Source organism: Dendrobates tinctorius, unplaced genomic scaffold, assembly GCF_039654945.1.
Source record: "Dendrobates tinctorius isolate UK_male_01 unplaced genomic scaffold, ASM3965494v1 ptg000019l, whole genome shotgun sequence".
NCBI lineage: Eukaryota > Metazoa > Chordata > Amphibia > Anura > Dendrobatidae > Dendrobates > Dendrobates tinctorius.
Genome location: NW_027361687.1, coordinates 31,513,703 through 31,529,794, shown reverse-complemented (window position 1 = coordinate 31,529,794; position 16,092 = coordinate 31,513,703). Strand labels below are relative to the sequence as shown.

General features: G+C 40.0%; 1 protein-coding gene across 1 annotated transcript; it reads right to left on the bottom strand.

Annotated features, from left to right (window-relative positions):
- Positions 1 to 2,992: 2,992 nt before the first annotated feature.
- Positions 2,993 to 6,231, bottom strand: LOC141082691 (leucine-rich repeat and immunoglobulin-like domain containing-NOGO receptor-interacting protein 4). The gene is made up of 2 exons (XM_073566630.1): positions 5,930 to 6,231; positions 2,993 to 5,269 (listed from the first exon to the last, which is right to left on the bottom strand). The coding sequence occupies exon 2, from the start codon at positions 5,189 to 5,191 to the stop codon at positions 3,335 to 3,337; it is 1,857 nt and encodes a 618-aa protein (XP_073422731.1). The 5' UTR covers positions 5,192 to 5,269; positions 5,930 to 6,231; the 3' UTR covers positions 2,993 to 3,334.
- Between the last annotated feature and the right edge of the window lie 9,861 nt (positions 6,232 to 16,092).

Below are 16,092 nucleotides of genomic sequence, written 5' to 3'. Positions count from 1 at the left end.
TTGGCAAGCTATATCTAGCTCTTTTATGCCTCTATGTCAGTAGAGGGGTTCTCCTGGGTCTCTGGCCATAGGGTTTTATTTAAATGTTGAAGAATAGTTTGCTCTGCCACTGATACACAATCCTGTGCTGCAACCTGTCATCAATTTTTCGCTGCCGTCCACATCCAGGGAGATTAGCTACAGTGCCATAGGTTGCAAACTTCTTGATTATGTTGCCTACCATGGACAAAGGAACATCAAGATCTCTGGAGATGGTTTTATTAACTTGAGATTGTTGATATTGTTCAACAATTTTGGTTTTCAAGTCTTCAGACAGTTCTCTTCTCCTCTTCCAGTTCTCCATGCTTAGTGTGTACACACAGACACACAATGCAAAGATTGCGTAAACTTTTCCCCTTTTTATCTGGCTTCAGATGTGATTTTCATATACCTGTTACTTGCCAAAGGCGAGTTTGAACGAGCATCACGTGCTTTAAACAAAGTTGTTTACCCACAATTCTGGAAAGATGCCAACAATTTTGTACTGTTCATTTTTAGGGTTTTGTGTGAAACTGTGTCTAATTTGCCCTTTTTCCTTTAGATTGTTTTGTGTTGTTCCAATATACACATGTTTATTTTCTTTTGTGTAACAAGAAATGTGTAATTGCAATAATTTTCTGGGAGAAATACTTCATTTTCTGGACCAGCTTCAATGTTGCTAACACTTTCGGCCCAAATGGGAGGAGACCCATATTTTTCAGTCTGGACAACTCCGGTCTGATTTAGTAATGTGGCGACGCTTTATTGATGATGTTCTATTTATTTGGAAGGGGTCTCTTGGGGATCTAGAGGCCTTCATTTCAAGTTTGGATCTCAATACGTTCGGATTGGAGTTTACTGCCACTACCAGTACCACTAACATTCATTATCTAGATCTTGAAATTTATGTGGAGGAAAATAATTTGCATACCAGATGTTTTCATAAAGAAGTTGATTCTAACAGTTTCATTGATATAAACAGTTGCCATTTACCAGCCTGGCTTTTAAACATTCCTAAAGGGCAGTTCACGAGACTAAGACGGAACTGCTCCAAAATAGAAGATTACACTCTTGAGGCCATGAATTTAACTAAGCAATTCCTCACTAAGGGTTATCCTGAGGTTTGCCTTGATGTAGCCAGGAAAGAAGTTGAACTGTTATCTAGGCATGCTCTAATCCACAAATCTGGTTCTGATGATGTTAAGGTACCCACTATTATTGATCAAATCCATGATTTACCCATTATCACCCAATATCATTCTGGTCATAAAGAATTTATGAACATTATTCGTAAACATTGGTTTATTCTTCAGGGGGATAAAATAGTAGGTAACCTTTTGCCGGAACTTCCAAGATTTGTATTTAGGAAGGCTCAAACGGTGGGTAATTTAGTAGCCCCTACTATCAAACCATCTTTGCATATTTCACCAGGGACACGTCCAAGGGGTTTTACACCCTGTGGTACGTGCTCTTGTTGCCTTCGTACTAGTTTTAAGAAAACTTTACAGACTACATTTACCGATTCTCACAATAAAATGATGTTTAGGATTAAGGATACGATTACTTGTTTCACTACTGGAGTTATTTACTTAATCAGGTGCCCTTGTGAAAAAATATATGTTGGCCGTACCAAACGCAGACTTATAGATCGAGTGAAGGAACATTTTAATAATATAGAGAAAGGTTATAGTGGTCATCCCCTCTCTAGACACTTTAAGGATTGTCATAATAAATCAACCAAGGGAATATCGTTTTTTGGTATCCAACGGGTATACAAAACTATGAGAGGTGGTGATTATTTAAGGCAAATGTCTCGTGTTGAGTCGCAGTGGATTTTTACCCTGGATTGTTTGGCCCCTAGGGGCCTCAATCATGAGGTGGAGCTGTATGCCTTTTTTTGATGAGCCATAAGATTAATATATCCTAATGTTTTATTAACTCATATATTCTTTTGTTTTATGCAAAATTTATGCTTTTGGGGCTATTTTAATTTTAATTTTATGTTCATTCTATTTTTTACTCATAGAGTGATCTTGAATGTATGCACTCAATGTATGTACTTTTTAGGGAATGTTTTGTTTTAGTAAACATGTGCATCTATTTGTACATGGTATATATTTTAATTGAATTATATTAAACATTTGGTTCTTAATTATTTCTCAAAATTTTATGATATTTATTCCGCTACATTTTCTTGTATTACTCTTTAATTGGTAGTGGGTGGATTATTCACTGCAATCCAGCATGCCCTTTATGCTGATTGGAGGGAGGTGTGGCTTATGCCACATATAGGGATGGGCGCAGCAGGGTCTGACAGCCCTGATGAAGAAGGTCCGTAGACCTTAGAAACGCGTTGGCTTCTAGTTTGGCCTGCACGCGCTTCCTTCCCCCTTTTTCGGTGACGTCACCTGATCTCCTCCCTCTCAGCCGCTGCACGCCGGCGGCGCCTCTCGGCCGGAGTGCGCCGCCATCATTCAGCGCGCCCAGCGGCTGTCAGCTTCAGAGACGCTTCCGCACCACTGCCCACAGGAGGGACGCCTCCTTGGTGCTGCGTCTCCTGTTACACCGTGGTACATTCACCTCCACACGTGGCGCACGCTGGATCCACCCGCAGCCCCACAGTTCATAGGAAGTAAGTACTTGTTCATGACTCATTCAGGTGTCACCACGGGATATAGTCAGCCAGCGCAGGTGTAATATAATTTGTTAAGAGTATTTATTAGTTTCTCTTTATATGATCTCATTCGATTTTATAGACTGATTTTATTTTGGGCCAGTGATATGCTATCACTTTACAAGATGGAAATGCATTTTTAATGAACAGTGGTTTTGATTATGTCATAATTTAACAAAAATTTTTCTGGTCATTTACATGCAGGAATTATATAAAACCAAGAAGGTTGTGTTGGAAGATTTTAGAAAATATTTGTCCATGGTTACATTATCAAGCATCACCACTGGAGGGTGTCAGAGGTCAGTATATACTTTTATTGCTCTGCTGTAAAACATGAAAATAAAACATTATTAGCACTTTTTCATGTAGGTGAAAAATAGCGGTATGGCCTTGTAAATTTCAAAAGTGCCAAGGAAGATCAGATTGCTCATCTCAAGAATTATATACTGTACATTATTTTCTAACTCAAAGCAATTTACATTGGTCCATAAATGATGCTGAATGTTCTAGAAGAAGCATGAGACGCCAATTGTTGCAGTTCTATACCGCAGATACAACGCATTTCAGGACCAGTTTCTCGTAATTTCTATATGAAGTGTACAAAACATGCCAGATGTAATAGCACGGCGTCATATCTCCCCCCTAGATAAGTTTCATTGTGAATTTGTTGTCTTCGGGCGATGAATCTCCTCGGGAAGTTCTGGGGATATAGTCTATGTTGGCCGTGTGTTTGATATTCCCTCGTCCTCGGCTCCATAGAAAGATGAAGATGAAGCAGAGCGTTACTGAGCTAATGAAGGGCAGGATGCCCCCAGCAGTAATGACAGCCAGCAGATGGGTATGCACCATGGAAAGTGGGGGAAGGAGGGTGCTGCCATTGAAAGATGTCACTTCCAGGTGAATCCAGGCAGAGTCATTACCTGCGACATTACTGGCGAGACAGAGGTAGGCACCATTGTCCTGTGCTAGTACTGGAAAAAACTGCAGGAAGCCCCCTGGTAGGACAGATATCCTGCTCTCTGTGTTCTCCACAGGCTTCTTCATCAGTGGCATGTTTATTGCCCTCCATACTGACTTAGTCTCCTCTTCTGCCAGGGATGTGTGAAGAGGTAGCTCTGTGGTTACAGCTGCTTCTGGAGTCCTCGTATCTGCCATTTGCGGCAGCACCCAGTGCGTGGATGGCTCTGGCACTCCATGGCTCTGGCAGGTGACAGTCAGTCGGTCGCCTTCTTTGACCTTTAACTGTCGTAGGCCTTGTTCCACTATTTTAGGAGGCTGGCAGATAAAAAGTTCTGGGCATAGCGTCTCCGAATGGTCCGGGATAATAGTGCCTTGTAATAAAGCAGGAGCAGCACAGATAGGTGGGTTCCCCCCAAAATTAATTTTCTGATGCAAGAGCCAACAAAGACGACAGTCGCAGGAAAGATTCGTACTAGAGAGGAGTAAAGTTTCTAGGTTTCCGGGAGGGGGGAGAGCATCTTTGGCTACCCAATGAAGTGGGTTATCAGAAAGGTCTAGAAGACGTAGACGGTCAAGACCATGGAAAGTACCTGAAGGTATGGAGTGCAGTCTTCCCCCAGAAAGCCGGAGCTCCTCCAGACTTGTAAGAGAACTGAAGCACCGTTCTTGAAGGACGGCAATTGGGTTGTTAGAGAGATCCAGTCTTCGAAGGTGGATTTGAGAAACCAGTGCTTCTGACGGTACTGAGATTAAGTCACTCTGGGTCAGCGAGAGGGAAGAAAGGTAGAGTCCAGACAGACTTAGTGGGCCAAGTTTTTTTAGGCTTGGCCAGTGATCCATATCCAGTACTCTCAGGAGTGGCATCCCTGTAAACGAGAAATCGTTTAGCATCGTACAGGTGACGCCTCCTAATCTGAGCTCTGAGAGTCGTGGGAGACTAGTGAGAGCATGCGTCGGCACCATGCTTAGTTTGGTTTTCTCAAGCCCCAGTCTCTGCAGCATTGGCATTCCCCAGAAAGCTCCTGGAGATATAAAGAGAAGAGGGTTGTCACTGATCTCCAGATGTCGGAGTTCCCTCAGTCCACGGAACGTTTGATCCAATAGAATGACTAGTTGGTTGGCTCTCACGTCCAGCCAGGTCAGATCCGGCATGCCAGTAAAGACACCAGGAGGCAGAAGCTTCAGCTGATTATGATGAACTAGTAGGATGCGGATGTTTGGCAAACCACTGAAGGCTCCTGGCTCCATGCGTGAGACCTGGTTGTAGCTCAGGTCTAGCTCCTGCAGGTATTGCAGGTGGGAAAAGGCTCCGTGTTGTACTGAGCGGATCCGGTTATAACTAAGATCCAGGAAATGGGAAGTTAGAGGGATTTCTACCGGAACTAGGCTCAGAAGCCTATGTTTGCACAAGGTGGCGTTGTCATGGGTAGGACAGACACAAGGGGCAGGACAACATGTGCACAAAACCCGAAGTAGGATCCCCAGTGACAGGAGGAGGATAGGTGAATGCAGAGCCTGTGCGAACCTCCTGATATCCATTTTCACAGGCAAGAGATAAAAGGAGTATATCCTACGATGGTCATCCTGCTGACTGATCTTGTCTGCTCTTCTCCAGACCTGTGGGTTTAATCAAAGCACAGACTTAGGTTCACATCCGTTACATCACCTAAAGCTAAATAAAGCCTATAAAAGTCATGTTAGGAGCATGTAAATATACTATAATTTGAGAGCAGCATAATACAAGAGACAAGAGAGCATGATTTCAATGATATGTCACTTACTGCGCTGATTGCTGCAGTTTTGCTACAATCCCGGTTTTCTCTGCTGTAGATGTATAAGTCATTGGAACACTGAGCTGTGTATAACCCCGCCCACACCACTGTGCTGTGCAATCAGCAAGCTTCCAATCAAAAGTGGGGTGGGGCTGAACAGATTAGCTGGACTGTCTGGCATATGACATCTAGTCTTGTAGTGATAACCTCCTGCTGATAAAACACTGATTGTTTTGAAACTTCAGAACACAGCCTAGTAAGGAACATATCATTTGAATCAGGGTAGTTTGCTCTATATTATGCTATATCAAATGCCTATATCAAAAACCTGATGCAAGACTCTCTTTAAGGGGATCCTGTATGTAATTTTTACATTTCTAAAGTGCCTGTCATTGCTTCTTCTGTTGGTGTTCAGCTTTCTAAAGGTGTCTTTATATCTAATATTAGTATGTACATTGTAAGGGATGTCAATCAAACCAGATGGGGCATGTACTTCTATTCTTACCGGTTATGTTCCTTCTAACCTCATATATGTTGCAGTCTCTATAATTTGCACTGTTGACTTGGCAAACGAAGGTTAATAGGTTGTCTCAGTCCTTCCTGGCAAACGATCCCTTTTGTGTCACGGAAGCAGTAGAGAAAGTCCCAGCGTTCCTCTTGTTAACGGAGTTCCTGATGGCATCAATGTGAAATCTTAGCGCCCGTCCTGCTTAATATTTAATTTGCTAATTTTGTTGTATCCTGGCTGGCAGCTTGAAATGACCTGCGACATGAGAGGGTTGAACTCAGGAAAATATGAAAAGAGAAGATGAGGTTTCCTCCGGCACGCTTATATGAATGGTGAGCAAAGATCAGTCGACCATATGTCTGAGCATCAGACCTCCTACAATCAAGGTAAAAAAAAGAGGAAAATTTTTTCAGCTCACCCCAAAGACAGCTATAAGTCCGATCGGTGCACGGAATGTGGAAACAGGATCCCTGTGCAGCAAAGCGTAATATGGAAAAAAATTCCAGCATCCAGATCAGTAATTAGATTAAAAACATTTTTATTCCTTTATTCCAAAATTTAAAAAAATCATAAGATTCTCCATCATGATAAGAGACGCATCAGGACGTGTAGTTGGACGCGTTTCGGACAAAAAAAACAGTCCTTATTCTAAGACAACACATAATACATCTGAACACATGCTTATAAAGGGAAACAAAGGAAGTCAAGTAACAATCAAGACTAAACATAGCCAGCTGATTAATAGGAGGTAGTAAGTCAAAATCACACTTACAAAACACTCAAAATCTCATTCCTAATATTCATACCCGTTGGAACTCTGCTTTGTAACAATAACATCCATTTTGCCTCTCGGCGTAATAATAAATCATTTAAATTTCCACCTACCCTTTTTGTCTGCACCTTCTCTATGGCATTAACCCTAAAGTTGCTGAGATCTCCTTTATGTATATGCCAAAAATGTCGAGAAGCAGCAGACAAACTGCGTGTGGTAGTGTGACCTACGTCATAAACGTGCTCGGAAATACGACGTCTCAAGGTGCGTGAAGTATTTCCCACCTACTGAATATTACAATCCACGCATGTTATGACATAGATCACACCAGTAGAACCACAGTTCAAAAAAGATTTTATTTTAAATTCCTTTCCATTAACAGAAGATACTATTTTTTCTGTGTTCCACATAAACCTACATAGCCCACAGTTTTTCTGAGCACATTTAAAAGATCCACAAGTGGGTAACCAATTAGTTATACTTGCTGAACTGTCTGAAAAATATCTATTAGCATGTCTATTGGCACTAGTATGATCACTTGGAGATACCTTATTAGCAATAGTTTTATTCCTCCTTGAAACAAATCTAATCCCATCCTTCAGTATATTCTTTAATGTATCATCAACATACAAAATAGGGAGGAATTTTTTAATAATATGAACAATCCTGTAGTAGTCAGTACTAAAATTAGTTGAAAAAACAATAGGTGACCGACCCTCCACAGAATTTGGTGTTTTTCTGCTTTCCTTCTGCAAATAATCCTCTCTACTTTTTTCATCCGTTCTATGCTTAGCTTTCTGAATGTCTACCTTAGCATAACCCCTCTTTTAAAACGTTTACCAATGATCTCACATTGTTTATCGTATAAATTAGGCGTGGTACATGTTCTTTTTGCTCTTACAAACTCCCCTGTAGGTATATTGGCTATAACATGCCGTGGATGGCAGCTAGATGCGTGTAACAGTGAATTGCCTGCCGTAGGTTTTCTAAAAATATCACAATCAATCTTTCTTTCTTCCAAATTTGCCGACAAAAGAATATCCAAAAACGAAATTGTCTTGGCATCAAATTGATATGTGAAACGTATATTGCATGGATTATTATTAACCCCTTCACTACCAAGGGTGGTTTGCACGTTAACTCCCGGGCCAATTTTTACAATTCTGACCACTGTACCTTTATGAGGTCATAACTCTGGAACTCTTTCATGGATCCTGGTGATTCTGACATTGTTTTCTCGTGACATATTGTACTTCATGGTAGTGGTAAAATTGCATTCAAATAACTTGCGTTTATTTGTGAAAAAAACGGAAATTTGGCGAAAATTTCGCAATTTTCCAACTTTGAATTTTTATGCCCTTAAATCACAGCGATACGGCACACAAAAAACTTAATACATAACATTTCCCACATGTTTACTTTACATCAGCACAATTTTGGAACCAAAATTTTTTTTTGTTAGGAAGTTATAAGGGTTAAAAATTGACCAGCGATTTCTCATTTTTGCAACACCATTTTATTTTTAGGGACCACTTCACATTTGAAGCCACTTTGAGGGGTCTATATGATAGAAAATACCCAAAAGTGACACCATTCTAAAAACTGCACCCCTTAAGGTGCTTAAAACCACATTCAAGAAGTTTATTAACCCTTTAGGTGCATCACAGGAATTTTTTGAATATTAAAAAAAAAATGAACATTTAACTTTTTTTCACAAAAAAAATACTTCAGGTTCAATTTTCTTTATTTTACCAAGGGTAACAGGAGAAATTGGACTGCAAAAGTTATTGTGCAATTTGTCCTGAGTACGCTGATACCTGATATGTGGGGGGGAACCACTGTTTCGGCGCATGGCAGACCTCAGTAGGGAAGGAGCGCTGTTTGACTTTTTCAATGCAAAATTGGCTGGAATTCAGATCGGACGCCATGTCGCGTTTGGAGAGCCCCTGATGTACCTAAACAGTGGAAACCCCCCAAGTGACCCCATTTTGGAAACTAGACCCCCCAAGGAACTTATCTAGATATGTGGTGAGAACTTTGAACCCACAAGGGCTTCACAGAAGTTTATAACGTACAGCGGTACAATTAAAAAATCATATTTTTTCCACAAAAATGATCTTTTCACCCCCAATTTTTATTTTTCCAAGGGTAACAGGACCCTAAAAGTTATTGTGCAATTTGTCCTGAGTACGCTGATACCCCATATGTGGGTGTAAATGACTATTTGGGCGCATAGCAGAGCTCGGAAGGGAAGCAGCGCCATTGGACGTTTTTGGCTAGAATTGAGATCGGACACCATGTCGCGATTGGAAAACCCCTGATGTACCAAAACAGTGGAAACCCCCCACAAATGACACCATTTTGGAATCTAGACCCCCCAAGGAACTTATCTAGATGTGTGGTGAGAACTTTGAACCCCCAAGGGCTTCACAGAAGTTTATAACGTACAGCAGTACAATTAAAAAATCATATTTTTTCCACAAAAATGATCTTTTCACCCTCAATTCTTATTTTTCCAAAAGTAACAGGACCCTAAAAGATATTGTGCAATTTATCCTGAGTACGCTGATACCCCACATGTGGGTGTAAACCACTATTTGGGCGCATGGCAGAGCTCGGAAGGGAAGCAGCGCCATTTGACGTTTTTGGCTGGAATTGAGATCAGACACCATGTCGCGTTAGGAAAGCCCCTGATGTACCAAAACAGTAGAAACCCCCCACAAATGACACCATTTTGGAAACTAGACCCCCCAAGGAACTTATCTAGATGTGTGGTGAGCACTTTGAACCCCCCAGTGCTTCACTGAAGTTTATAACGTCCGGGCGTGAAAATAAAAAAATCGTATTTTTTCCACAAACATGATCTTTTAGTCCCCATTTTTTTATTTTCCCAAGGGTAACAGGAGAAATTGGACCACAAAAGTTGTTGTCCAATTTGTCCTGAGTACGCTGATACCTCATATGTGGGAGAAAACTACTGTATGGGCACACGTCGGGGCTCGGAAGGGAAGTAGTGACGTTTTGGAATGCAGACTTTGATGGATTGGTCTGCGGGTGTCATGTGCGTTTGGAGAGTCCCTGATGTACCTAAACAGTGGAAACCCCCCACAAGTGACCCCATTTTGGAAACTAGACCCCCCACGGAGCTTATCTAGATGTGTGGAGAGCACTTTGAACCCCCAAGTGCTTCACAGAAGTTTATAACGCCTGGGCGTGAAAATAAAAAAAACATTTTTTTCCGCAAAATTATATTTTTGCCCCCAATTTTTTATTTTCCTAAGGGTAACAGGAGAAATTGGACCCCAAAAGTTGTTTTGTAATTTGTCCTGAGTAGGCTGATACCCTACATGTGGGGGTAAAACACTCTTTGGGCACATGGCAGAGCTTGGAAGGGAAGGAGCACCATTTGACTTTTTCAACGCAGAATTGGCTGGAATTGAGATCAGACGCCATGTTGCCTTTGGAGAGCACCTGATGTGCCCAAACAGTGGAAACCCCCAATTATAACTCCAACCCTAACCTCAACACACCCCTAACCCTAATCTGAGCCCTAGCCCTAACCCTAGCCCTAACCCTAGCCCTAACCCTAACCCTAGCCCTAACCCTAGTAACCCTAACCCTAGCGGGAAAATGGAAATAAATACATTTTCTTTTAGTTTTATTATTTTTCCCTAACTAAGGGGGTGATAACGGGGGGTTTGATTTACGATTTATGGCGGTTTTTATGTTTGGCGGCTGTCGCACGCTAAAAGACGCTTTTTATTGTAAAAATAGTTTTTGCATCACCACATATTGTGAGCTATAATTTTTCCGTATTTTGACCCACCGAGTCATGTGAGGTCTTATTTTTTGCGGGACGAGTTGACGTTTTTATTGGTACCATTTTCGGGCACGTGACATTTTTTGATCGCTTTTTATTCCGATTTTTGGGGCGCAGAATGAACAAAAACCAGCGTTTCATGAATTTCTTTTGGGGGGGTGCGTTTACACCGTTCCGCGTGTGGTAAAATTGATAACGCGTTTTTATTCTTCGGGTCAGTACAGTTACAGCGATACCTCATTTAGGTCTTTTTTTATGTTTTGTCGGTTTTTTGCAATGAAAACAATTTTATATAAAAAATAATTATTTTTGTATCTCTTTATTCTGCGAGCTATAACTTTTTTATTTTTTTGCGGATGATGCTGTATGGCAGCTCGTTTTTTGCGGGACAAGATGACGTTTTCAGCGGTACCATGCATACTTATATGCGTCTTTTTGATCGCGCGTTATTGAACTTTTTGTTCGGTGGTATGATAATAAATCATTATTTTTTGCTTCGTTTTTTATTTTTATTTTTTAAGGGGTTCGCTAAAGGGGTTAACTAATGGGACAGTTTTATAGGGCAGGTCATTACGGACGCGGCGATACCAAATATGTGTACTTTTATTGTTTTTGGTTTTTTTTATTTTGAAAAAATGGATTTATTGGGGAATATTTTTTTTTTTTACTAATTTATTTAGCGATTTTTTTTTTTTTAAATATTTTTAACACTTTTTTTTTTTTTTATTTTTTACTTTATTACCTTGTCCCAGGTGGGACATCACTGTCCTGTGACAGATCGCTGATCTGTCACATCACAGATCACTGTGACAGATCAGCGATCTGACACAGGCACTGCTGAAGGCTTCCTCATGCCTGCGCTTTGCAGGCACTGAGGAAGCCAGCTTCCTCAGGCCCCCGAAGGCCCCCGTCGCCATCTTGGATTCGGGGGCCGGGAGGAAAGGAGCCCCCCGCAGCAGCGCTGCACATTGCGCTGCCGTGGGGGGCTCAGGGAAGCACGGAGGGAGCCCCCTCCCTGCCGATGCTTCCCTTTAACCCCTGGTACACCGCGATCGCGTTTGATCGCGGTGTGCAAGGGGTTAACGTGTCGGGGGCGGTCCGTGACCGCCCCTGACACATTGTGCCGGGTGTCAGCTATGATAATTAGCTGACACTCGGCCGCGATCAGCGGCGCTCACCACGTGGGCGCCGCTGATCGCGATGACGTAATATTCCGTCCATGGTAATTAGGTCCATGGTCACATGGACGGAATATTACGTCAATTGTAGGTAAGGGGTTAATATAGAACATGAAATTCTCAATATTAAATACATCACCATCCCACACAATTATAACATCATCAATAAATCTCAAAAAAAGAAAAATATCAGAAGAAAAAGGATTTTTTTCAGAAAAAATATACTCCTCCTCCCACCAGGCCATAAAAATATTAGCAAGAGACGGTGAAAACTTGGAACCCATGGAACAGCCTTGCACCTGTAAATAAAGATCATCCAAAAAAGAAAAAAAAATTGTTTTTTAACAAAAAATAGGTCACTTCAATCAAATACATCTGTAAATCTTCTGAAAAATTACTGTATTTCTGTAAATAAGTAGTAAGAGCCAAAATAGCCAAATCGTGTGGGATGGAAGTGTACAAACTTTGTACATCACAAGTGAGCCAACAAAAGGAACTTCGCCATTCCACCTGAGAAAAAATACTAAGAACATGCTTGGAATCCCGCACATAGCTAGGTGAAATAGTGGCTAGAGGTTTTAATCTAGCGTCCAACCATTCCGACAAGTTTTCATTAAGAGATCCGATGCCCGATATGATAGGACGGAACAAAGGTGGAAAAACCTCCTTATGAACTTTTGGAAGTGCATGTAACAAAGGAACTCTGGGATATAAAGGACAGAAAAATTCACATTGTTTTTGATTAATAATTCCCAAACTAAAACCCCTATGTAACAATTCCTGTAATTCCATTCTGATGTTATCTGTAGGGTTATAATTAATTCCCTTGTATACCTCACTATTAAAAAGCATAGCCCTCACCTCTCTTTCATACAGCCCAGTATCTAATATGGTCACAGATCCCCCTTGTCAGAATTTCTTACCACGATATTGACATTAGCAGATAACAAATCAAGTGCCTGTTTCTCAGTACAAGAAATGTTAGAACGACCATTCTGATTAGCATTATAGATTTTCATAAGTTCATCCTCAACAAGAAATTGAAAATCATCCATAACTTGCAATTTTGACTGCTCAGGATAATATCTAGGATTAGGAACTCTAGAGGAAAAATTAACATCAGTTAAATACATTATCTTAGAACAAGATTCAGACAAGTCCCTCAAATTCTTTAGGGTAACTTGCTCCTGGAAAGAAGTAGGCATACATTCCTCAGGAACTTTATCAACATATTCATCATTGATATTGGAAGTTTTTTCACGTTCCACATCTTCTGCAAAAAAATGTCTCCTAAGAGTCAATCTTCTCATAAAGTAATTAACATCAAGCATAGTGTTGAATAAGTCCATTTTCGCTGTAGGCACAAAATTAAGACCCCTTTCAAGGATATTAATTTGATCATTCGATAAAATCGATGCAGAAAGGTTCAGGACTGTAAAATTATCAGTTGTATCTAAGCATGCTTGTTCCGCGCTGATCTCCTGAATTCTCTTATGATGGGAGTGTTTCCTCCCTGATCTCCTCTGACGTTTCTTTTTCCTGAACCGTTTTTTGAAAAACTACTGCTTTGTGAAATCCGCTGCCCCACATCCTGTGCATACGTGGAACTATTAGATGGTAAATTCTCAGTATCAGAAGTGTCAGTATTAACATCCGTATTATCCATATCCGTTGAGGAAAACCTTACCCTATTATCTCTGCGTTTGAGAATAGAAGGGTGAATGTTATTACGGTTTCTTCTATAATCATGCCAGTCATAAATATGATTATTCTGGTAATCAGTTTTATCTCTTCTGAATTTCTTTTCCTTTATCACTGTAATAGAGTCCTCCATTTTGCTCAGATTGTCATTAATTTTATCTCTAGCCATTATAAAAGAAGAAGAATCTTTATATTTCACCAAATCACTTTCAATCATTTTAATAGATTCCTCCAAAGTTAACATCTTGGCTTCCTCTCTCTTCACAATCAAATTCATCAGCTTAGTAGAACAGTCACTAAGAATATTGTCCCATTCTTTTACAAATTCAGGGTCATATTCCGTAGTAGGGCGCTTCTTGATGCGCAAACCTCTTGGAATCATATTGCTGCTTATATAAGCCTGTAAGGTTTTGTGGTCCCACCACACCCTGAGTCGTGATGACATAAGTTTTTCAAGTTCCCACATAAGTGGTTTCAAATCCTTTCCATCCTCAGGTGTAAAGGCATGGATAGTAGAAAAAATGTTGGCAGCCTTGTCTAGTCGTTACCGACTGTTCACATTGAAAAAATCATCACTGATAATAACATCAGAAATATTGGTAGCTATCTCCAAATTCATATTTATGAATAATAATGGATATGTCAAAATCAAATTAAGGGGAGCACGAAAAATAGGGAATCCAAACAGTAAGGTAAAAAAAAGAAAATTTTTTCAGCTCACCCCAAAGAAGACAGCTATAAGTCCGATCGGTGCACGGAATGTGGAAACAGGATCCCTGTGCAGCAAAGCGTGATATGGAAAAAATTCCAGCATCCAGATCAGTAATTAGATTAAAAAAATTTTTATTCCTTTATTCCAAAATTTAAAAAAATCATAAGATTCTCCATCATGATAAGAGACGCATCAGGACGTGTAGTTGGACGCGTTTCGGACAAAAAACCAGTCCTTATTCTAAGACAACACATAATACATCTGAACACATGCTTATAAAGGGAAACAAAGGAAGTCAAGTAACAATCAAGACTAAACATAGCCAGCTGATTAATAGGAGGTAGTAAGTCAAAATCACACTTACAAAACACTCAAAATCTCATTCCTAATATTCATACCCGTTGGAACTCTGCTTTGTAACAATAACATCCATTTTGCCTCTCGGCGTAATAATAAATCATTTAAATTTCCACCTACCCTTTTTGTCTGCACCTTCTCTATGGCATTAACCCTAAAGTTGCTGAGATCTCCTTTATGTATATGCAAAAAATGTCGAGAAGCAGCAGACAAACTGCGTGTGGTAGTGTGACCTACGTCATAAACGTGCTCGGAAATACGACGTCTCAAGGTGCGTGAAGTATTTCCCACATACTGAATATTACAATCCACGCATGTTATGACATAGATCACACCAGTAGAACCACAGTTCAAAAAAGATTTTATTTTAAATTCCTTTCCATTAACAGAAGATACTATTTTTTCTGTGTTCCACATAAACCTACATAGCCCACAGTTTTTCTGAGCACATTTAAAAGATCCACAAGTGGGTAACCAATTAGTTATACTTGCTGAACTGTCTGAAAAAAATTATTGCTAATAAGGTATCTCCAAGTGATCATACTAGTGTCAATAGACATGCTAATAAATTTTTTTCAGACAGTTCAGCAAGTATAACTAATTGGTTACCCACTTGTGGATCTTTTAAATGTGCTCAGAAAAACTGTGGGCTATGTAGGTTTATGTGGAACACATAAAAAATAGTATCTTCTGTTAATGGAAAGGAATTTAAAATAAAATCTTTTTTGAACTGTGGTTCTACTGGTGTGATCTATGTCATAACATGCGTGGATTGTAATATTCAGTATGTGGGAAATACTTCACGCACCTTGAGACGTCGTATTTCCGAGCACGTTTATGACGTAGGTCACACTACCACACGCAGTTTGTCTGCTGCTTCTCGACATTTTTTGCATATACATAAAGGAGATCTCAGCAACTTTAGGGTTAATGCCATAGAGAAGGTGCAGACAAAAAGGGTAGGTGGAAATTTAAATGATTTATTACGCCGAGAGGCAAAATGGATGTTATTGTTAAAAAGCAGAGTTCCAACGGGTATGAATATTACGAATGAGATTTTGAGTGTTTTGTAAGTGTGATTTTGACTTACTACCTCCTATTAATCAGCTGGCTATGTTTAGTCTTGATTATTACTTGACTTCCTTTGTTTCCCTTTATAAGCATGTGTTCAGATGTATTATGTGTTGTCTTAGAATAAGGACTGGTTTTTTGTCCGAAACGCGTCCAACTACACGTCCTGATGCGTCTCTTATCATGATGGAGAATCTTATGATTTTTTTTAAATTTTGGAATAAAGGAATAAAAATTTTTTTAATCTAATTACTGATCTGGATGCTGGAATTTTTTCCATATTACGCTCTCCTACAATCAAGTATACCAATGCCGCATCCTTTGGGGACGAAGACATAGGTCATCTAAAGACTATTAATAACTATGAAGAAAAGTATATATGTAACTCGGAGAACAAGCTGTTGAATACAAATACCCAACTAAAGAGAGAACTGCACAAGATCAACATGAAACCCTCAAAAACAAATATTAGTAAAGTCTGGAAAAATGACTTACATGGTTCCAATTAATAAATGTCTCTTATATGTTCAGATTTTTTGGAAAAAGGTC